General features: G+C 35.4%; 1 protein-coding gene across 14 annotated transcripts in view; it reads right to left on the bottom strand.

Annotated features, from left to right (window-relative positions):
* The window catches only part of LOC131678358 (neuronal acetylcholine receptor subunit alpha-7), a 1,795,942-nt gene that overhangs the window by 96,794 nt on the left and 1,677,162 nt on the right, over nucleotides 1–21,986 (bottom strand). For 13 of the 14 annotated variants that reach the window (XM_058958445.1, XM_058958443.1, XM_058958439.1 and 10 more), the window contains one exon: nucleotides 8,643–20,274. In XM_058958445.1, coding sequence (XP_058814428.1) covers nucleotides 20,190–20,274 — 85 coding nt within the window. In that variant the 3' untranslated portion in view covers nucleotides 8,643–20,189. Of the gene's footprint in view, nucleotides 1–8,642; nucleotides 20,275–21,986 lie in introns of those variants that run through there. The other variant, XR_009303634.1, reaches the window with a different exon arrangement.

Here is a 21,986-nt window from a genome sequence, read left to right on the forward strand (position 1 = left end):
CAAAGTTTTTCCATAACGGTTCAGCCATGTCTTCCTCCTCATACTCACACAAACACACACAATGTGTTGGCGACAGTCCGAAGTTACACGGGTCAAGCAGCGTGCTAGCAAAAGCAACGGATGAGGGGAAATAAGAACGTGCCATCGTTGGACAAATGAGAATTCGGTGTCTAGCTTCTTTGCCAGGAACTATCACGTTGATCGCGACAAAGCAATGAACTCACTGGCTCTAAGTTTCGGATCAATGTGGAACCTCAATGGCTCAACAAATGCAAGAGCCCGCGGGTTAAGAAAAGAGCAGCTACAAGAACACAATCCTTCCCTAAGTAGTATCTACAAAAGGTGTAGATTTAGTCAGTTGATGTAATGGGGAAAGAACAGTATGAATCCGACAGTACCACGTACCAAGATTCCTACTCGAGAGTAAAAAACACAGACATTTTCCGATAACGACGATCTTTCTCGTAGGTTATATGGTATACGGTACTCGGACCACCCGAGACTTGACTGAAAAGTCGATTTGAAGTGATTGAAAAGCCTTTCTCTATTACAGAATGGCAAAGAGGGGAGACATAATGCTGCACCAAAGTAATGAGACCCGAAAAAGTTACGTGTAAGAATCACAGAGGATATGAACATTTCCGGTAAAAAATTCAGGACGGCTTTCAAAGCAAATCTAGGACATTTCGGCGCGAATGTAACCACCAAACGAAGCTAGTCGCAGTATAGTTCGAAATATACGCCGGAAGATTTCTTCGAAAATTGGGTTTCTAAACTTCAACTGGACTGAAAAATAAAACATTACGGCTAAAACGCGAGTCAGCAAGCTATACGACAAGGATCTCACCAAATTCAACAAGATTGACTTCAAACCGCTACAAGATGGGTTGACCAGCAGCTTGAGCAGAGGCTAATGGCGCATATCAAGCTTTGAATTCGAATTTTCTTTCCAGAAAAATAAAAATCGCGAAACCCATAACATTTTCTCCTATTAGCGTTTTATTCAAAACCGAACGGATTAGAAGATATTTCTAATTTCAAGCGCTCGATTCTAAATATCTCGGGCTGCACTAGTTTTGTAGCATCTTGTCTTTGTCTTTACTTTGTCTTGTCTTTGTCTTGTCTTTGTCTTGTCTTTGTCTTGTCTTTGTCTTGTCTTTGTCTTTTCTTTGTCTTGTCTTTGTCTTGTCTTTGTCTTGTCTTTGTCTTGTCTTTGTCTTGTCTTTGTCTTGTCTTTGTCTTGTCTTTGTCTTGTCTTTGTCTTGTCTTTGTCTTGTCTTTGTCTTGTCTTTGTCTTGTCTTTGTCTTGTCTTTGTCTTGTCTTTGTCTTGTCTTTGTCTTGTCTTTGTCTTGTCTTTGTCTTGTCTTTGTCTTGTCTTTGTCTTGTCTTTGTCTTGTCTTTGTCTTGTCTTTGTCTTGTCTTTGTCTTGTCTTTGTCTTGTCTTTGTCTTGTCTTTGTCTTGTCTTTGTCTTGTCTTTGTCTTGTCTTTGTCTTGTCTTTGTCTTGTCTTTGTCTTGTCTTTGTCTTGTCTTTGTCTTGTCTTTGTCTTGTCTTTGTCTTGTCTTTGTCTTGTCTTTGTCTTGTCTTTGTCTTGTCTTTGTCTTGTCTTTGTCTTGTCTTTGTCTTGTCTTTGTCTTGTCTTTGTCTTGTCTTTGTCTTGTCTTTGTCTTGTCTTTGTCTTGTCTTTGTCTTGTCTTTGTCTTGTCTTTGTCTTGTCTTTGTCTTGTCTTTGTCTTGTCTTTGTCTTGTCTTTGTCTTGTCTTTGTCTTGTCTTTGTCTTGTCTTTGTCTTGTCTTTGTCTTGTCTTTGTCTTGTCTTTGTCTTGTCTTTGTCTTGTCTTTGTCTTGTCTTTGTCTTGTCTTTGTCTTGTCTTTGTCTTGTCTTTGTCTTGTCTTTGTCTTGTCTTTGTCTTGTCTTTGTCTTGTCTTTGTCTTGTCTTTGTCTTGTCTTTGTCTTGTCTTTGTCTTGTCTTTGTCTTGTCTTTGTCTTGTCTTTGTCTTGTCTTTGTCTTGTCTTTGTCTTGTCTTTGTCTTGTCTTTGTCTTGTCTTTGTCTTGTCTTTGTCTTGTCTTTGTCTTGTCTTTGTCTTGTCTTTGTCTTGTCTTTGTCTTGTCTTTGTCTTGTCTTTGTCTTGTCTTTGTCTTGTCTTTGTCTTGTCTTTGTCTTGTCTTTGTCTTGTCTTTGTCTTGTCTTTGTCTTGTCTTTGTCTTGTCTTTGTCTTGTCTTTGTCTTGTCTTTGTCTTGTCTTTGTCTTGTCTTTGTCTTGTCTTTGTCTTGTCTTTGTCTTGTCTTTGTCTTGTCTTTGTCTTGTCTTTGTCTTGTCTTTGTCTTGTCTTTGTCTTGTCTTTGTCTTGTCTTTGTCTTGTCTTTGTCTTGTCTTTGTCTTGTCTTTGTCTTGTCTTTGTCTTGTCTTTGTCTTGTCTTTGTCTTGTCTTTGTCTTGTCTTTGTCTTGTCTTTGTCTTGTCTTTGTCTTGTCTTTGTCTTGTCTTTGTCTTGTCTTTGTCTTGTCTTTGTCTTGTCTTTGTCTTGTCTTTGTCTTGTCTTTGTCTTGTCTTTGTCTTGTCTTTGTCTTGTCTTTGTCTTGTCTTTGTCTTGTCTTTGTCTTGTCTTTGTCTTGTCTTTGTCTTGTCTTTGTCTTGTCTTTGTCTTGTCTTTGTCTTGTCTTTGTCTTGTCTTTGTCTTGTCTTTGTCTTGTCTTTGTCTTGTCTTTGTCTTGTCTTTGTCTTGTCTTTGTCTTGTCTTTGTCTTGTCTTTGTCTTGTCTTTGTCTTGTCTTTGTCTTGTCTTTGTCTTGTCTTTGTCTTGTCTTTGTCTTGTCTTTGTCTTGTCTTTGTCTTGTCTTTGTCTTGTCTTTGTCTTGTCTTTGTCTTGTCTTTGTCTTGTCTTTGTCTTGTCTTTGTCTTGTCTTTGTCTTGTCTTTGTCTTGTCTTTGTCTTGTCTTTGTCTTGTCTTTGTCTTGTCTTTGTCTTGTCTTTGTCTTGTCTTTGTCTTGTCTTTGTCTTGTCTTTGTCTTGTCTTTGTCTTGTCTTTGTCTTGTCTTTGTCTTGTCTTGTCTTTGTCTTGTCTTTGTCTTGTCTTTGTCTTGTCTTTGTCTTGTCTTTGTCTTGTCTTTGTCTTGTCTTTGTCTTGTCTTTGTCTTGTCTTTGTCTTGTCTTTGTCTTGTCTTTGTCTTGTCTTTGTCTTGTCTTTGTCTTGTCTTTGTCTTGTCTTTGTCTTGTCTTTGTCTTGTCTTTGTCTTGTCTTTGTCTTGTCTTTGTCTTGTCTTTGTCTTGTCTTTGTCTTGTCTTTGTCTTGTCTTTGTCTTGTCTTTGTCTTGTCTTTGTCTTGTCTTTGTCTTGTCTTTGTCTTGTCTTTGTCTTGTCTTTGTCTTGTCTTTGTCTTGTCTTTGTCTTGTCTTTGTCTTGTCTTTGTCTTGTCTTTGTCTTGTCTTTGTCTTGTCTTGTCTTTGTCTTGTCTTTGTCTTGTCTTTGTCTTGTCTTTGTCTTGTCTTTGTCTTGTCTTTGTCTTGTCTTTGTCTTGTCTTTGTCTTGTCTTTGTCTTGTCTTTGTCTTGTCTTTGTCTTGTCTTTGTCTTGTCTTTGTCTTGTCTTTGTCTTGTCTTTGTCTTGTCTTTGTCTTGTCTTTGTCTTGTCTTTGTCTTGTCTTTGTCTTGTCTTTGTCTTGTCTTTGTCTTGTCTTTGTCTTGTCTTTGTCTTGTCTTTGTCTTGTCTTTGTCTTGTCTTTGTCTTGTCTTTGTCTTGTCTTTGTCTTGTCTTTGTCTTGTCTTTGTCTTGTCTTTGTCTTGTCTTTGTCTTGTCTTTGTCTTGTCTTTGTCTTGTCTTTGTCTTGTCTTTGTCTTGTCTTTGTCTTGTCTTTGTCTTGTCTTTGTCTTGTCTTTGTCTTGTCTTTGTCTTGTCTTTGTCTTGTCTTTGTCTTGTCTTTGTCTTGTCTTTGTCTTGTCTTTGTCTTGTCTTTGTCTTGTCTTTGTCTTGTCTTTGTCTTGTCTTTGTCTTGTCTTTGTCTTGTCTTTGTCTTGTCTTTGTCTTGTCTTGTCTTTGTCTTGTCTTTGTCTTGTCTTTGTCTTGTCTTTGTCTTGTCTTTGTCTTGTCTTTGTCTTGTCTTTGTCTTGTCTTTGTCTTGTCTTTGTCTTGTCTTTGTCTTGTCTTTGTCTTGTCTTTGTCTTGTCTTTGTCTTGTCTTTGTCTTGTCTTTGTCTTGTCTTTGTCTTGTCTTTGTCTTGTCTTTGTCTTGTCTTTGTCTTGTCTTTGTCTTGTCTTTGTCTTGTCTTTGTCTTGTCTTTGTCTTGTCTTTGTCTTGTCTTTGTCTTGTCTTTGTCTTGTCTTTGTCTTGTCTTTGTCTTGTCTTTGTCTTGTCTTTGTCTTGTCTTTGTCTTGTCTTTGTCTTGTCTTTGTCTTGTCTTTGTCTTGTCTTTGTCTTGTCTTTGTCTTGTCTTTGTCTTGTCTTTGTCTTGTCTTTGTCTTGTCTTTGTCTTGTCTTGTCTTTGTCTTGTCTTTGTCTTGTCTTTGTCTTGTCTTTGTCTTGTCTTTGTCTTGTCTTTGTCTTGTCTTTGTCTTGTCTTTGTCTTGTCTTTGTCTTGTCTTTGTCTTGTCTTTGTCTTGTCTTTGTCTTGTCTTTGTCTTGTCTTTGTCTTGTCTTTGTCTTGTCTTTGTCTTGTCTTTGTCTTGTCTTTGTCTTGTCTTTGTCTTGTCTTTGTCTTGTCTTTGTCTTGTCTTTGTCTTGTCTTTGTCTTGTCTTTGTCTTGTCTTTGTCTTGTCTTTGTCTTGTCTTTGTCTTGTCTTTGTCTTGTCTTTGTCTTGTCTTTGTCTTGTCTTTGTCTTGTCTTTGTCTTGTCTTTGTCTTGTCTTTGTCTTGTCTTTGTCTTGTCTTTGTCTTGTCTTTGTCTTGTCTTTGTCTTGTCTTTGTCTTGTCTTTGTCTTGTCTTTGTCTTGTCTTTGTCTTGTCTTTGTCTTGTCTTTGTCTTGTCTTTGTCTTGTCTTTGTCTTGTCTTTGTCTTGTCTTTGTCTTGTCTTTGTCTTGTCTTTGTCTTGTCTTTGTCTTGTCTTTGTCTTGTCTTTGTCTTGTCTTTGTCTTGTCTTTGTCTTGTCTTTGTCTTGTCTTTGTCTTGTCTTTGTCTTGTCTTTGTCTTGTCTTTGTCTTGTCTTTGTCTTGTCTTTGTCTTGTCTTTGTCTTGTCTTTGTCTTGTCTTTGTCTTGTCTTTGTCTTGTCTTTGTCTTGTCTTTGTCTTGTCTTTGTCTTGTCTTTGTCTTGTCTTTGTCTTGTCTTTGTCTTGTCTTTGTCTTGTCTTTGTCTTGTCTTTGTCTTGTCTTTGTCTTGTCTTTGTCTTGTCTTTGTCTTGTCTTTGTCTTGTCTTTGTCTTGTCTTTGTCTTGTCTTTGTCTTGTCTTTGTCTTGTCTTTGTCTTGTCTTTGTCTTGTCTTTGTCTTGTCTTTGTCTTGTCTTTGTCTTGTCTTTGTCTTGTCTTTGTCTTGTCTTTGTCTTGTCTTTGTCTTGTCTTTGTCTTGTCTTTGTCTTGTCTTTGTCTTGTCTTTGTCTTGTCTTTGTCTTGTCTTTGTCTTGTCTTTGTCTTGTCTTTGTCTTGTCTTTGTCTTGTCTTTGTCTTGTCTTTGTCTTGTCTTTGTCTTGTCTTTGTCTTGTCTTTGTCTTGTCTTTGTCTTGTCTTTGTCTTGTCTTTGTCTTGTCTTTGTCTTGTCTTTGTCTTGTCTTTGTCTTGTCTTTGTCTTGTCTTTGTCTTGTCTTTGTCTTGTCTTTGTCTTGTCTTTGTCTTGTCTTTGTCTTGTCTTTGTCTTGTCTTTGTCTTGTCTTTGTCTTGTCTTTGTCTTGTCTTTGTCTTGTCTTTGTCTTGTCTTTGTCTTGTCTTTGTCTTGTCTTTGTCTTGTCTTTGTCTTGTCTTTGTCTTGTCTTTGTCTTGTCTTTGTCTTGTCTTTGTCTTGTCTTTGTCTTGTCTTTGTCTTGTCTTTGTCTTGTCTTTGTCTTGTCTTTGTCTTGTCTTTGTCTTGTCTTTGTCTTGTCTTTGTCTTGTCTTTGTCTTGTCTTTGTCTTGTCTTTGTCTTGTCTTTGTCTTGTCTTTGTCTTGTCTTTGTCTTGTCTTTGTCTTGTCTTTGTCTTGTCTTTGTCTTGTCTTTGTCTTGTCTTTGTCTTGTCTTTGTCTTGTCTTTGTCTTGTCTTGTCTTGTCTTGTCTTTGTCTTGTCTTTGTCTTGTCTTTGTCTTGTCTTTGTCTTGTCTTTGTCTTGTCTTTGTCTTGTCTTTGTCTTGTCTTTGTCTTGTCTTTGTCTTGTCTTTGTCTTGTCTTTGTCTTGTCTTTGTCTTGTCTTTGTCTTGTCTTTGTCTTGTCTTTGTCTTGTCTTTGTCTTGTCTTTGTCTTGTCTTTGTCTTGTCTTTGTCTTGTCTTTGTCTTGTCTTTGTCTTGTCTTTGTCTTGTCTTTGTCTTGTCTTTGTCTTGTCTTTGTCTTGTCTTTGTCTTGTCTTTGTCTTGTCTTTGTCTTGTCTTTGTCTTGTCTTTGTCTTGTCTTTGTCTTGTCTTTGTCTTGTCTTTGTCTTGTCTTTGTCTTGTCTTTGTCTTGTCTTTGTCTTGTCTTTGTCTTGTCTTTGTCTTGTCTTTGTCTTGTCTTTGTCTTGTCTTTGTCTTGTCTTTGTCTTGTCTTTGTCTTGTCTTTGTCTTGTCTTTGTCTTGTCTTTGTCTTGTCTTTGTCTTGTCTTTGTCTTGTCTTTGTCTTGTCTTTGTCTTGTCTTTGTCTTGTCTTTGTCTTGTCTTTGTCTTGTCTTTGTCTTGTCTTTGTCTTGTCTTTGTCTTGTCTTTGTCTTGTCTTTGTCTTGTCTTTGTCTTGTCTTTGTCTTGTCTTTGTCTTGTCTTTGTCTTGTCTTTGTCTTGTCTTTGTCTTGTCTTTGTCTTGTCTTTGTCTTGTCTTTGTCTTGTCTTTGTCTTGTCTTTGTCTTGTCTTTGTCTTGTCTTTGTCTTGTCTTTGTCTTGTCTTTGTCTTGTCTTTGTCTTGTCTTTGTCTTGTCTTTGTCTTGTCTTTGTCTTGTCTTTGTCTTGTCTTTGTCTTGTCTTTGTCTTGTCTTTGTCTTGTCTTTGTCTTGTCTTTGTCTTGTCTTTGTCTTGTCTTTGTCTTGTCTTTGTCTTGTCTTTGTCTTGTCTTTGTCTTGTCTTTGTCTTGTCTTTGTCTTGTCTTTGTCTTGTCTTTGTCTTGTCTTTGTCTTGTCTTTGTCTTGTCTTTGTCTTGTCTTTGTCTTGTCTTTGTCTTGTCTTTGTCTTGTCTTTGTCTTGTCTTTGTCTTGTCTTTGTCTTGTCTTTGTCTTGTCTTTGTCTTGTCTTTGTCTTGTCTTTGTCTTGTCTTTGTCTTGTCTTTGTCTTGTCTTTGTCTTGTCTTTGTCTTGTCTTTGTCTTGTCTTTGTCTTGTCTTTGTCTTGTCTTTGTCTTGTCTTTGTCTTGTCTTTGTCTTGTCTTTGTCTTGTCTTTGTCTTGTCTTTGTCTTGTCTTTGTCTTGTCTTTGTCTTGTCTTTGTCTTGTCTTTGTCTTGTCTTTGTCTTGTCTTTGTCTTGTCTTTGTCTTGTCTTTGTCTTGTCTTTGTCTTGTCTTTGTCTTGTCTTTGTCTTGTCTTTGTCTTGTCTTTGTCTTGTCTTTGTCTTGTCTTTGTCTTGTCTTTGTCTTGTCTTTGTCTTGTCTTTGTCTTGTCTTTGTCTTGTCTTTGTCTTGTCTTTGTCTTGTCTTTGTCTTGTCTTTGTCTTGTCTTTGTCTTGTCTTTGTCTTGTCTTTGTCTTGTCTTTGTCTTGTCTTTGTCTTGTCTTTGTCTTGTCTTTGTCTTGTCTTTGTCTTGTCTTTGTCTTGTCTTTGTCTTGTCTTTGTCTTGTCTTTGTCTTGTCTTTGTCTTGTCTTTGTCTTGTCTTTGTCTTGTCTTTGTCTTGTCTTTGTCTTGTCTTTGTCTTGTCTTTGTCTTGTCTTTGTCTTGTCTTTGTCTTGTCTTTGTCTTGTCTTTGTCTTGTCTTTGTCTTGTCTTTGTCTTGTCTTTGTCTTGTCTTTGTCTTGTCTTTGTCTTGTCTTTGTCTTGTCTTTGTCTTGTCTTTGTCTTGTCTTTGTCTTGTCTTTGTCTTGTCTTTGTCTTGTCTTTGTCTTGTCTTTGTCTTGTCTTTGTCTTGTCTTTGTCTTGTCTTTGTCTTGTCTTTGTCTTGTCTTTGTCTTGTCTTTGTCTTGTCTTTGTCTTGTCTTTGTCTTGTCTTTGTCTTGTCTTTGTCTTGTCTTTGTCTTGTCTTTGTCTTGTCTTTGTCTTGTCTTTGTCTTGTCTTTGTCTTGTCTTTGTCTTGTCTTTGTCTTGTCTTTGTCTTGTCTTTGTCTTGTCTTTGTCTTGTCTTTGTCTTGTCTTTGTCTTGTCTTTGTCTTGTCTTTGTCTTGTCTTTGTCTTGTCTTTGTCTTGTCTTTGTCTTGTCTTTGTCTTGTCTTTGTCTTGTCTTTGTCTTGTCTTTGTCTTGTCTTTGTCTTGTCTTTGTCTTGTCTTTGTCTTGTCTTTGTCTTGTCTTTGTCTTGTCTTTGTCTTGTCTTTGTCTTGTCTTTGTCTTGTCTTTGTCTTGTCTTTGTCTTGTCTTTGTCTTGTCTTTGTCTTGTCTTTGTCTTGTCTTTGTCTTGTCTTTGTCTTGTCTTTGTCTTGTCTTTGTCTTGTCTTTGTCTTGTCTTTGTCTTGTCTTTGTCTTGTCTTTGTCTTGTCTTTGTCTTGTCTTTGTCTTGTCTTTGTCTTGTCTTTGTCTTGTCTTTGTCTTGTCTTTGTCTTGTCTTTGTCTTGTCTTTGTCTTGTCTTGGTCTTGTCTTGGACTTGTCATGAAAATTTCTTGAAATCACATGTACATGGTGATATATTTCTCACCTTGCAGTACAGGGTAACAGAATCATTCTGCAAGGTTTCGTAAACAAAAATATTTCTTTCTATAAAAATCAATTTGATCGTCCTCCCAATTTTTTCTAACTCACCAATTTCCACTAGTTATCATGGAAATTTCTTGAAAACACATGGCCATAAAATTTTCTTCTTCTGATGGATACAGGATAGGCAAAAAAATCATCCTGCAAGGTTTCGTAAACAAAAATATTTTTTTCTATAAAAATCAATTTTGTCGTCCTCCCAATTTTTTCCAACCCACAAAATTTATGCAAGGATTCTTTCTATCAAAATCAATTTGATCGTCCTCCCATTTTTTCCAACCTACCAATTTCCACTACTGATCACGGAAATTACTTGAAAACACATTACGATAAAATTTTCTTCTTCTAATGTATGCAGGATAGGGAAAAAGAAACATTCTGCTAGGTTTCCTAAGCAAAAATAATTCTTTCAATGAAAATCAATTTTATTGTCCTCCCAATTTTTCCAACCTACCACTTTCCACGACTGATCATGGAAATTTCTTGAAAACACATGACGATTCATTTTAAAATTTTTGTTTGATGCACGATAGGGAAACGGAATCATTCTGACAGGTTTCGTAAACAAAAATATTTCTTTCTATAAAAATCAATTTGATCGTCCTCCCATTTTTTTCCAACCCACCAATTCCCACTGGTGATCATGGAAATTTCTTGAAAACACATGGCAATAAAATTTTCTTCTTTTGATGGATACAGGATAGGCAAACAAAATCATCCGGCAAGATTTCCTAACCAACAACAATTGTTTCAATAGAAATTAATTTTATTGTCCTCTCAATTTTTCCAACCCACCAATTTCCACTAATGACCATCGAAATTACTTGAAAACACATGGCAATAAAATTTCTTCTTCTGATGGATACAGGATAGGCAAACAAAATCATCCTGCAAGGTTTCGTAAACAAAAATATTTCTTTCTATAAAAATCGATTTTGTCGTCCTCCCAATTTTTTCCAACCCACAAAATTTATGCAAGGATTCTTTCTATCAAAATCAACTTGATAGTCCTCCCAATTTTTTTCCCACCTTCCTATTTTGGGATATCGCAATAAAAAAGTGTGTGCTCACTAGCGCCGCCTTGAGGGTGATATCCAATTTAATCATTACATCATTAAATAGTCCTTGCCCCAGTAACAATTTAGGCTTTATGGTGGTTTTATAGCCACTCATACAACCTAGATTGCACTTGTAGCGTGCTATAAGACTTCAATTGTGACTTGGATTATATTCCAGAAAACGTCGTTTTCCTAAATTAATAAACTTTACCTAACATGAATAGTTTTATTTCACTAGCGCCGCCTGATGGGAGAATTCTGTAATTATCTATTCGCCGTCGGGTAGCACTCGACTCACTGATGAATATTGCCGAAGATATCACACTTCTAAATAATGTTCTCGAGATTCAGAAATTGAAAAATAATACATACTCACTAGTGCCGCCTGGTCTATCTATTTCAATCAGTTTTGTCCATAATCGCGGAGCTCTTAACCTTCTCTAAATTTTTTCCGAGTACACCATCTCCTCTAAGTTATTAGACGTTTGTGACATACTAAATTCCACATTGTGCTGAAAGCTAGTACGCTCACTTTAAACTTATTCAATGATAGTTGCGTTTACGAGAGGTTATTGTGTAGCACCCCTGGCGTTGCAGTTATCAATTAATTGGATATCCAATTGCTCTCAATTATAGGTCTAAGCAAACACAAAACAACTTTACCAAATAAAGTATGGTGCTATATGTTAACTCAGATGAAATATTCGTGCCCCAATTAGTCGAAATCCCATAGGCTAAGTGAATCCTATTAGGTGGGTACCGCACAATACGAATCCACGTAGTAGGAATCAGCGTAGTAGGAGACCCGACTGTATCAAAATTCAGTATGTAGACAACCCTGGAGAACTTTTTTATCATTTGTGGAATTAAAAAAAATCCATATTGGAAATTGTAAAACAAAACGATGAAAAATTAATTGCGCAATTCAGAAAAATATTATTCCTCGAAGAGCTCAAAATTAACCAAGTAAGTACATATTCTTCTGTCAGGAGTGCTACCGCCAGTTGCTGGACGTAGTCCTGGTAGCACAATCTTCCTGACCAATATAACATAAAGCATTTTCTGTTGATTTGAAAGTGATCGATTTGGATTTCAGATCCTTTGTCAGGTGATCTGCAGGGAGCCATGTGGGTATTTTTAAAACTACGTGACAGATTTGTGTATTCCAACGTTGGAATATTCAAACAAATCCATTCAGTCAATCCTTTAGACGTAATCAGCGAGAATGGTTTTATGGTAGTTCAAACTACGCATATCATTTACAATACACGATTAATCGTATCTTTTCTATAAATCGTTATAAGTCAATGAAAGTGTAGTAAGTAAATTGATTAGAGAGAGCCAAATAAAAGTTTTTTAAAAATTCAACGGAAAAAATGAAATTGATCTAATTATTATTTCCTTATTTCAAGTTAAAATAAAGCGATAAAATATTATCAAGTGATTCATTTTCAATCGTCCTGGTCGGGACTATTGATTGATTCATAAATGAAATACGATACGGCCGTTATAAAATATACTTCCTGAAAAACTCAAAAATTCATGGCGTAATAACGCTATGGAAACAAAAAAAAAGTTGCTTTCAGCGTGATTTTCGTGATACCTACTCTCGAATCGCAATAAAACAAAATAAAAAGAAATATTATCAAAACAAATATAGGTAATCTTCGATACAACGTACCCTCGATATAACGTACCCTCGATATAGCGTCATTCGATATAACGTACATTTTTCCTCGATATAACGCACATATTTTTTAATTAATTTTTCAGGTCCAAATTTATCTTCAATTAGGCATGTATTCCATATTTTAAGAATTCAGTATGTTATACACAATCTTAAAGCATACTAATTGGGCTTCTAATGAGCATGTTAGGAATTGGCTACTTCATTGAACGTTACGAGAGCGATTTTTTTCCAATTTCATTTGCGTATGATCGTGATTTATTAAAACCAACCATTTATCTCAATAAATAACCCAATATCAGTAGGGGAGCCCGAAGCTAGTTGGCGGTTGGGGTAAGTTGGCGGAATCCCTTTTTCTTGGTTTCTATTAGACATATAGCACTGCCTCTCGTTATGTACCTCAAGTTATGTGAAACCCATTATCCAATGTGTTTTGGTTGCAAAACATTTTGTATTGTGGAAGTTCTGGGCGATATTGTGTTTTCAAGCATACCTAGTAAATTTCCTAAATTTTAAACACTGTGTTATTTAGAGTGATGGCGGTGCTGCTCGCGGGGCAAGTTTGCGGTACTATTTACGATGCAAAAATTTTTATTTCTGGAATTCACTCCAAAGTAAGAAAATCTTTTTCTTGTGTATCTTGTCAATGCAGAAAACATTTACTTCGGCTAGTCACCTGAAGAATTTCGAAAATTTGCTATTGCTTGCTATGAAAATTTGCTATTGAGTACGCGTCAATGTCAATATTCCGGGATATTGAGACTGAAATATAATAGCAAATGTCGATTAATATACAGTTTTCTTGAAAAGACATTCAGCATGTTCCAAAAGGACCCATGAAGTATTTGATTCTCCATTTGATTGCTTATTTTATGGTGTATCTATACATATCGCCAACTTACCCCGGGGCCGGGGTAAGTTGGCGGTTTTTCCGCGTCACATATTTTTGTCTCTAAAAATGGAGACAACGCATCAAACATTTTAATAAAATTAAGAGATGTTGACAACAGTCTGCCCTTCCATGCCACGTGTTCTATTTTGCAAAATCTAGGTACATCAAAGCGGTAAAAAATGAAAACTGAAAACACAGCCAACTAGCCCCGGTCTCCTCTAAGTTCTAACTGAAATCTAAAATTGATAATATACGTGTGACCATTGTTGGTTGGTTTCGGGACTGCGGAATCTGATTCTCTGGGCCGAATGACAACGTTTAAGTTCCATGTCATGCTATGCCACAAAAAGAATGAGAGGTCATATTTGTAGTTACACGGACAACTGTGCACGCTTCACGACCGGTTTGGGGTATTTAGGAAATCGGTTAGCGGACTGAAATATCTTCAGAAATATTTATATCTTCAGAAATTTTTGAATCGCGGATACAAGTGGATCTTTATACTCTATTCTAATGATTAAAGTTCATAAATTGCTTTTATTGTATGAGGCGCAGACGGTGGGAATATTAAAATCACTTTACAAGCCCAGAGAAAATAATAATTAATGATTTAATAATTAGGAAAGGAGTCAGAATAGAGAATATTTTCGGAGGTAGAGATAGCGTAGTTGGTAACTCGATTGCCTTGTACGCAGCTCACCTAGGTTCAATTCCCAACCCCGCACATAGTGTTAGAGATTTTTCTAAAGAGATTTCTCTAACCCAACAAAGAGGCGAATGACCCTAAGGTTAAAACCTCTAAAATCAAAATAAAAAAAGAATATTTTCAATAAATTTAATTCATATAAGCAAAAAAAATGATTATGGCATCTTTTTATGGATCTACTATAATTTTATTAGAAAAGTTGTTTCGCACTGCTAGGTAGGTAAGATTTTCAAAATTAGTTACGCGTTATCAAAATTCAACAAAATAAAGTACAATTCTTTGAACATTTTGCATGCTTCGATATAACGTACAATTTTTAAACCGAGATGTACGTTATATCGAAGTTTACCTGTATATTATTTTGGTTTACAATCTCGTAAAATGCGTCATTTAAAATTTTTTAAATCCAAGTATCAGTATGATAATTATTCCATGAGAATCTGAGGAAACTTTGCTAAGATTTCTTGCATTTCTGAAAACACGAAACAACATCTGTGTTCAAAAATGTTTCAAAGCAGTCAAATCCAGTATGAAAATTAATTCGTTCGTTGGTATTTGTGGAATGTCGAATATATTTGCATCAACTGTTATAAATTTCATCAGGTTTTCATCAATGCTGTGTGGAAATCGGTTTCTGAGAAATAAAACCAATCTTACAAAAAATTGTGACATGTGATAATTGATGAAACTTCTAAATAATTTTCAATTTGGCTAGCCTCCATTATTGTTTGGAATAAAGCCAAAGATGTTTTTAAATATGTGTTATCAATTCAACACAAAACCGTTGGTTTCAAACGATCATCAGTTTCAAAATCATCAAATATCAACATGCAAATTCAAAATAGAAAATGTTTTTCCATTATTTGGCGTATAAAGATTAAATAGCATCGCGGTTTGTTTCAGTCTCGTAAAATAATAAAATATCATAGATCTCCCAAGAGAATCGAAAATCATCAAGTTTCAATGAAGAAATTTATTTGAAATCATATTCAACACTCAGAATTACTCAAAAACAGTTGTGCTAAAAGCTTTCGATATTTCGAGCTTTCGTAGCACGCCATCTGCATCAACCCAAGGATAACTTTTAGTACACTTGTTTTTCTTTTCGTATCTTTCCACGCTGTTTCGCGTGCGACGGTACACTGCGTATCGCGAGGAAAATTGAAAAACGCTGTTATGAAGTATTCCAAAACGATTTTTCCTTTGTACCATCAGATTCCTTGGTTTCTAACGAATCGTACATATGCAACACTTGGGTAGTTTTGTAGGAAATATCGAAGAAACAGCAGGTTGAAAATATTGCTCCACTTTTGCGCACCTATACATACAAATTTTACTTTAGTTGTGTCTGTGCGGGTGGAAAAACTGCTTCTAGTAAAATGGAAATTTTTCAATGAAAAGCGGAAAATATGGAAAATCGGAGAAAATCACGTCCTAGAAAAACTGTTTAGCTATGTTGTATTGAAAAAATCAAAATTTTAAACACATGATTGCAAAAACTGTGTGCTTTTTCAACCGGAAAAAGCACACAGTTTTCCGAGTTGGAAAATTTTGAATTTTCCATTTCGGCCAATTCATAGTAAAAACAATTATCTAGGTCGTGATTTTTTTCTTTTTTCCATATTTTGTCATTTTCTTTGAAAATAAAATAAAAAACCGCAAAAAAACACGAAAAATGGCGGATTGCCCGACGGGGGCCTTAAACACATTTCCCACAGATCGCTGATTTTAATAATATAGTTGAATAATTTGAAGATGGGGAGCCAGTGTAAGTCGTTCCATTATGAAATGGCAAACAATACTAAACTACAATAGCATGACAGTTTGTAGTTAGTACCCGTTACCTACTAGAAAATGCCCTGTTAAAAACTTCATGTTGAACCACCCTGTATATGCCAAGGTTTGAGACTAAGATTAAGGACATTTGAAGTAAAATAAGGACGCTTTCCAAAAACCTCGAAAATAAGGACATGTCCTTTAAAATAAGGACGGTTGGTAACCCTAAGTTTGTCAAAATCGGTTCAGCCATCTCTGAGAAAAATGAATGACATTTTTGGTCACATACACACACAGACGCACATACACACATACATACATACATACACACGCACAGACATTTGCCGAGCTCGACGAACTGAATCGAATGGTATATGTCACTCGGGCCTCCGTTAAAAAGTCGGTTTTCAGAGCAATACCTTTCTATAGAGAAAGGTAAAAAGGTCATCAATATATTGGAAATGGATATCACATTAAAGATGGATGAACTGACCTGACCATTAAATATAACAGTACCATTCGCATTTCTGTTGGAAAAACCTTTGCACTCCGAAATACAACTACTCCGGAATAAAACTATTTTTCGAAAAATACTAAAACATGGTTGTCTAATTCATAAGGCTCAATGAAAAAGTATATTATAAAGAGCGTTTTTTCTCGGCTTGTTGTTTTTAATTGTAGAACTTATTGACAATCCAAAACAAGATTATTGGATGTGTGTAACGCAGTTCTTGAACATACCCTTTTTATTTTTAAGAGCACGACATTCATTTGAATTCACACATAAATGACGATCATAATCTATAACAATAAATCAAGAAGTTAACATGATTTAAAAAAAAACTTTTTGGCGCAATGTAGCCCCTGTGCCTGTACTTTACGCTAATTTTTAGTTCTTTATATCTCATTTTCAATCTTGATTTTCCAAAAGTTCTTTTCACTGACTTTGGAGGTAGTTGTGCCATATGGAAAATATCAAACAGTTTCAAATTTGAAGTTGCGTGATCGTAGTTCTTGAGTGTAATGTACAAAACGTTCTATTTTTGGCGTAAAGTAACCCCCGATGACGGTACTTCATATCAGCCTTTGCTTTTATCTTACATTGGCTTGACCATTTGCAGCTAACAACTATGTTGCGATTTTGATAGAATTTCCAAAATAGTTGATACGGACACTACATAGTAAATGTAACGCCATGAAAATATTTGTGATACGCAACTTGATGATTGTTACTTGTACTTTTTTACTTTTTAAAGACATTCAATTAGCTAGAGATTACTGAGTAGGGAAAGCTATGAAAATTTAGAGTCATAGTGCTCAAGTGAGAGCAAGGAGGCGAAATATCGGTAAACTACATGTTGGTGGAATTGAGTGGTTCGTAGTTATGCTGCCTAAGCTCGATTCGTGCCAGCAGAAGAGAAAAGATTATCCCGTAAGATTTTAAGCATGCTTCTAATGACCCTGTCACTTCTAGTTTTCCGATCTGTATATTTCACATCCTTGCTCTCACTTCAGTACAATGGCTCTAAATTTTCATAACTTCCATTAACTCAGTAATGTATAGCCAATTGAATGTCGTTAAAAAGTCAAAAAGAAAATGTGACTACATAATAGCCGAAATAAAAAAGGAAAAAAGTTACTCGAACTCTTGGGTTGGGAGACGTTGCATTTTTACAAAATTCCTAATAATTTATTTCGCAACATGCGCACCCCGTAAAGTTCAGCCGGCTAATGAACCAGAATTCTGGCTGGTTCTAGATAATATCCGGCTCTAGTGACACAACTGTTTCTAAGTAGAATAGTTTTTGAAGCAGGAGCCGGAATAATAACTAGAACCAACCAGAATTCCGGCTCATTTTCCGGATGGACTTATTGGGTATAGATGATCGAACTTGTGAATGTATGCAATAGGTCACATGGCTTTCTCGATAAAAACTATGTTAAATTAAGTTGTAAGCAGCCCAAAATATTGTCTAAAATCGTTCAACACGTGTCCAAAGATGAACATCTATTAACCCTCCGGCACTCGCCCCAAGTTCTGTAATACGAGCACTCGCGCGTTGTACTTTGTACAACACAGATAGTCATTTGAATACCTCGTGATCCGTATCATTTGGAGCACTACTTTCTTCTGCCAATTTGGTTAGTAGATTATGGCTAAACGAATATGACGGAATTCTACCGCCAGGCGGCGCTAGTGAGCATTTGTTTTTTTGATTTACTGTACCTAAAGAGTTAGATTTTTCAGCAGATATGTATCTTCGGCAATGTTGTTCTGGAGATCAAAATCTAGGAGGTGGTATGCGAAATAGTTCGATATTCTACCACTAAGTGGCGCTAGTGATCATGCCATTTTTGAGCTACTGTGTCTTGTATTCTTGATTTGTTAGTAGGACGGTGTCTTCGATATAATTGCACAAGAGATAAAAACCTACAAAGTTATACACTGAATAGTTTAGGATTCTGCCATTGATTCAAGAACGTCATTCCTTCGTCTTCCTACTGCCAGAACAAATTATGGCTATAATGAGCCATTCTCCAGTATGTGTCGTTTATTCAACCGATGTTCCCACGTCTTTGACTTTCATCATTCCCGTACCGTCACTAAGCGATTGTTTGTTAATTCCTTGTCAAGCTAGCTCTTGTCCCTAGTTTAGTTATTCAGTAGCAAAATTAATGTAATAGTGTTAGTTGTAGAAATAAGCTGTGGATCATTTGAATGTTTGTAATCTGTTGGTACAAAAGATGAGGAGGTTTTATGCCTGCTGGAGAAAGGGAATGAATGTAACCTAGCTCCAGGGGGCTTTTCCCTGCTCCAAATAAAACAATAAAACAATAAAACAATTTTGGCATTCTGACACCATTCGAAACCTGCGATAGGACGTGTAATGCAGAAAAAGTAAATATCACCGCGAACCGAATCTATCTTGAAATTTTTCAATAACTACGCAGTCCTAGTATCCTAACTACGTCAAAAGCGTCTTATAAAATATTTTGAACATTTTATTCAGATTAGGCACAAATCCCCGACTATGTACGGGGAACGTGCCATTTGAGCCAATATATTCTGATTCTGATTAAATGGAACGGATACACGCAAAATTGTTTTATTCTATTTAATAGTTATAATCAATATTGTTCTACACAGTATGATTCATAGCATTAGTGAGCTATATGGTTCTCGAATCAAATCTGTACGTTGACCAAATTGAAGAACACCTATGTTTGTTTAAGCTTATTCTGTATTTAGGAAGATTGTGTCATTATTTCTATGCGTGTGGTTTCTTTTACCGATCACCATCGTGAGTGGTTGAATGGTGTTTCACAAATGGTTTACAGGAGTTTTACGACTTCCAAATCTAAATTTCTTTGCGTGTATATTCCAAAATCATGAATAAATATAATTTCATAAACATTGTATCAGTGTTAAAAATTTAGTTTTGTTGAGTAAGAGTAACGTAATCTGACAATGTAGAGAGCTTATTTTCCGAATATCATCGATTTATTCTTTCCCTTGGTGACATTCACCATTTTCGGTTTTAGTTCGAAGAAAAAATAAAGCAACCTTCCAAAGAATCAGGAAATTGATATACAGTGGGTCGAAAAATTACATGTTCAAGTCCACTAGCGCCTCCTAGTGTAAGAATCTCATACTATTCGATACACCACCTCGAAGGTTTTGATCTCGTGAGAAACTTTGCCGAAAGCACTGACTCGGTTGAACAACTGAGATGCTCACTAGCGCCGCCTAACTGCAGTTTTCTGGAGAAGCCGTTATACCACCTCATAGGTTTTGATTTGCTTAGCTACTTCGTTGAAGATACTGACTTTCAAAAAAATCTAGATCTTGAGATACACTAAGCTGAAAAAATAACATGCTCACTGACGCCACCTAGCGGCAGAATTTTATTTCAAACTATTTTATCTTGCATAGTCTAGCTCTTGGTCTTCTGAACAAGTTTGCCGAAGAAAGTGACCTTCTACACGATCGAGATCACGAGATATTGTAGAACAGAATATTGTTTGGTCGATCTTCCCATATCGCGCGTTCTATTGGTCTGGTTCTAACAAACAATTTCAGGTTGTATTGGTACACTTGAGGTATATAAGTGCACAAAAATGATTGTATCTTATCCAAAACATGTTATCTGAGGAATATGTAAAGGTTTGGCATTTATAAATGTCTTTGTAACAAAATGATAACGAAAAATCTCAAAGTGTTGTACAAAGTACAACAGCGCGAGTGCTCGTGGGTTAAGCGGGTATTTGGACGTCGTACAACGTTAGTTAAACGAACATCCTTCTTTAGACGATTTAGAAACCAAGTTATTTAGATGTTTTCTCGTAGATAAATCTGCAAAAACTCAACGTCAATATTTAGATTCATACAAATTCCAATTCGTGTGTATTATGATGACGTAGTATAGAATAATATTCTATTATTGCTGGAAGTAATGTAAACTATTACACTTCGCGTATATCTGAAACATATACGCTAATTTCCGTTTATCTTTAAACCAGATGTAACTTTTTACCATCTACATATAGATGACTCTTTCAATATACTATTGATAATGTACATTTAATTTTTTTTAATCTCATACTAGCTAATTTCCTAATATGTTTCGAAACGAAAGGTTTTCATTCGTTATTTTATTGTATAGAGCTTACTTCACTCATTTCCTTTCGTGACACATATATGCTACCATTATTGATTGATCAAATCCTCTTCTTTCTTCGGTGATTGCTCGTTATGCATCTAACGTTTCTGTGATATATCTAGTCGCAAATGTAGACATCCTCTTTTCGACTTCCATATATACTTAGTCTATTTATTAGTTTCGAACTGCAGGAACAGTTGCTTGAGTATAGTCGAGGATTTATGCTTAGAAGATATTTCATCAAATCTATCTTTTAGAAAAATATTTATCTATATCGTTTCCTCTTTATCTATACGTATTCATCCGATGTTTATTGGTGATGTTTAGATTTTGTCGTTCATCATTATTTGTCGGCAGTTTTTATCTGATCATTTGTTCATTTAAATCTATTTAAACAGTCTAATTAACTTCTAACTTGATTTACACGTTTTCGTTTAAAAAATCTTATAAATTTCAATAGATCACCTATATAACAAGTTTTTATATAAAAATTTTATTCGTTATTATTGCACTATTATATGTGGAGCCGATAGTAACACAGTGACTGTTGCAATAATTGTAAATAACGTGAATACAAAAAGGCAGAATCTGAAATGAAGATAAAGAAGACATAATGTTACATTTCATAATTATAATTTAAAGATAATTTTAAGCTTAAGAAATGGTTACCAATAGATAAAATTTTTTAAATCTGGGATTTTTTTGTAAAGTTATTGAAGACAATTTTATTATATTTAATGTTGTCACAAAATATCAATCAACATACATATGAGGAATAGAGTATGTATATGAACCGCACTGGCAAGAGAAAGCGTTTTCATATTTCATTGTATTCTGGTTGCAGTTGAAAATAGAAACAGTGAACTTGCGCCTTTCGATTTTTCTCCTATTTTCAGCGTGCGGAACTAAAGCGCAACTGGTGTAGATGATGCGCAAGTTGGTTCTCCAACATGTACACAAGATGCGCTTTAGTTGCCCACTCTGCAAATAGGGAAAAAACGAAAGGCGCAAGTCAATTCTTCGATTTTCAACTGCAACCAGAATATTTAATTCCTGGTACACATACCCTTTTCCTTTATTCTTTTATCCCATTATTTTCGAAGAATGCCTCTGAGTTCAGAGCACGCTTTGATCCAAATGAATGAGCGAGCAGCAACCAATACCTTCAACGTGTCGCATCGTTGACATGGTTTATCGGAACTCCGAAGCCCTCGTTTATTCCCTTTCACACCTACGCTTGTATGTACGCGATTAAAGATTACGTGAACGCGAACCGACGAGAGAGAAAATGCAATAAAGATGCACTACACTCGGTTCGGTCGATCTTTGGTTTGACGACATGTATATGGGTATGTGAGCATCGCATCAGGTACGGACCGAGGTGCAATATATTTTGTGTCGTTTGGCACCCACTTGACGACGTTTACCATGGAAGGTTGTGAAAAGAAAGGCAAAGGAATCGCCATGCTAAGCAAGATCACCACAATTGCACAGCAAATGATCCTAAGAAGTAAGGATAAGAGATTGAAGTAAAAAGTTCCGTGGTACACCATGAAAAAAAAAGATTTCCGATGAATGATCGGTAAAATGACAACGATGATTTATTTTCTAGTTCTCCGAAGGTAGAGCGGAGGAGCATATAAACATGATTTCAAATTTCTTTGCTAGCTCCCCGACGAAAGTGTGGAGGGGGCTGAAACATGATTTCCGACGTAAGCGCAGAAAATCAAATTTCTCCGCCGGAAGGGCAAAAGAGGATTAAAAAAACAGTTGCCGACGAAAGGACTGACTCTTTCGTCAGCAACTATGCTTTATTCAGTCTCCTTTGCCGTTCCGGCGGAAAAATTTGATTTTCCGCCCTTCTGTGGGATATATAAATATATATATATATATATATATATATATATATATATATATATATATATATATATATATATATATATATATATATATATATATATATATATATATATATATATATATATATATATATATATATATATATATATATATATATATATATATATATATATGTATATATATATATATATATATATATATATATATATATATATATATATATATATATATATATATATATATATATATATATATATATATATATATATATATATATATATATATATATATATATATATATATATATATAGTTATAAGTCGCCACCGAGAGCAAGCGAAAAGATGGAGACAACGGACATGTGTTCAACGAACAAGACACAGTAGGATAGGAAGTGATAGCGTAGGGGTAGGATAAGTAAAAAGTGTTTAAATAGCAGGGA

This window comes from Topomyia yanbarensis, chromosome 2 (genome assembly GCF_030247195.1).
Source record: "Topomyia yanbarensis strain Yona2022 chromosome 2, ASM3024719v1, whole genome shotgun sequence".
In the NCBI taxonomy this organism is placed as follows: Eukaryota; Metazoa; Arthropoda; class Insecta; order Diptera; family Culicidae; genus Topomyia; species Topomyia yanbarensis.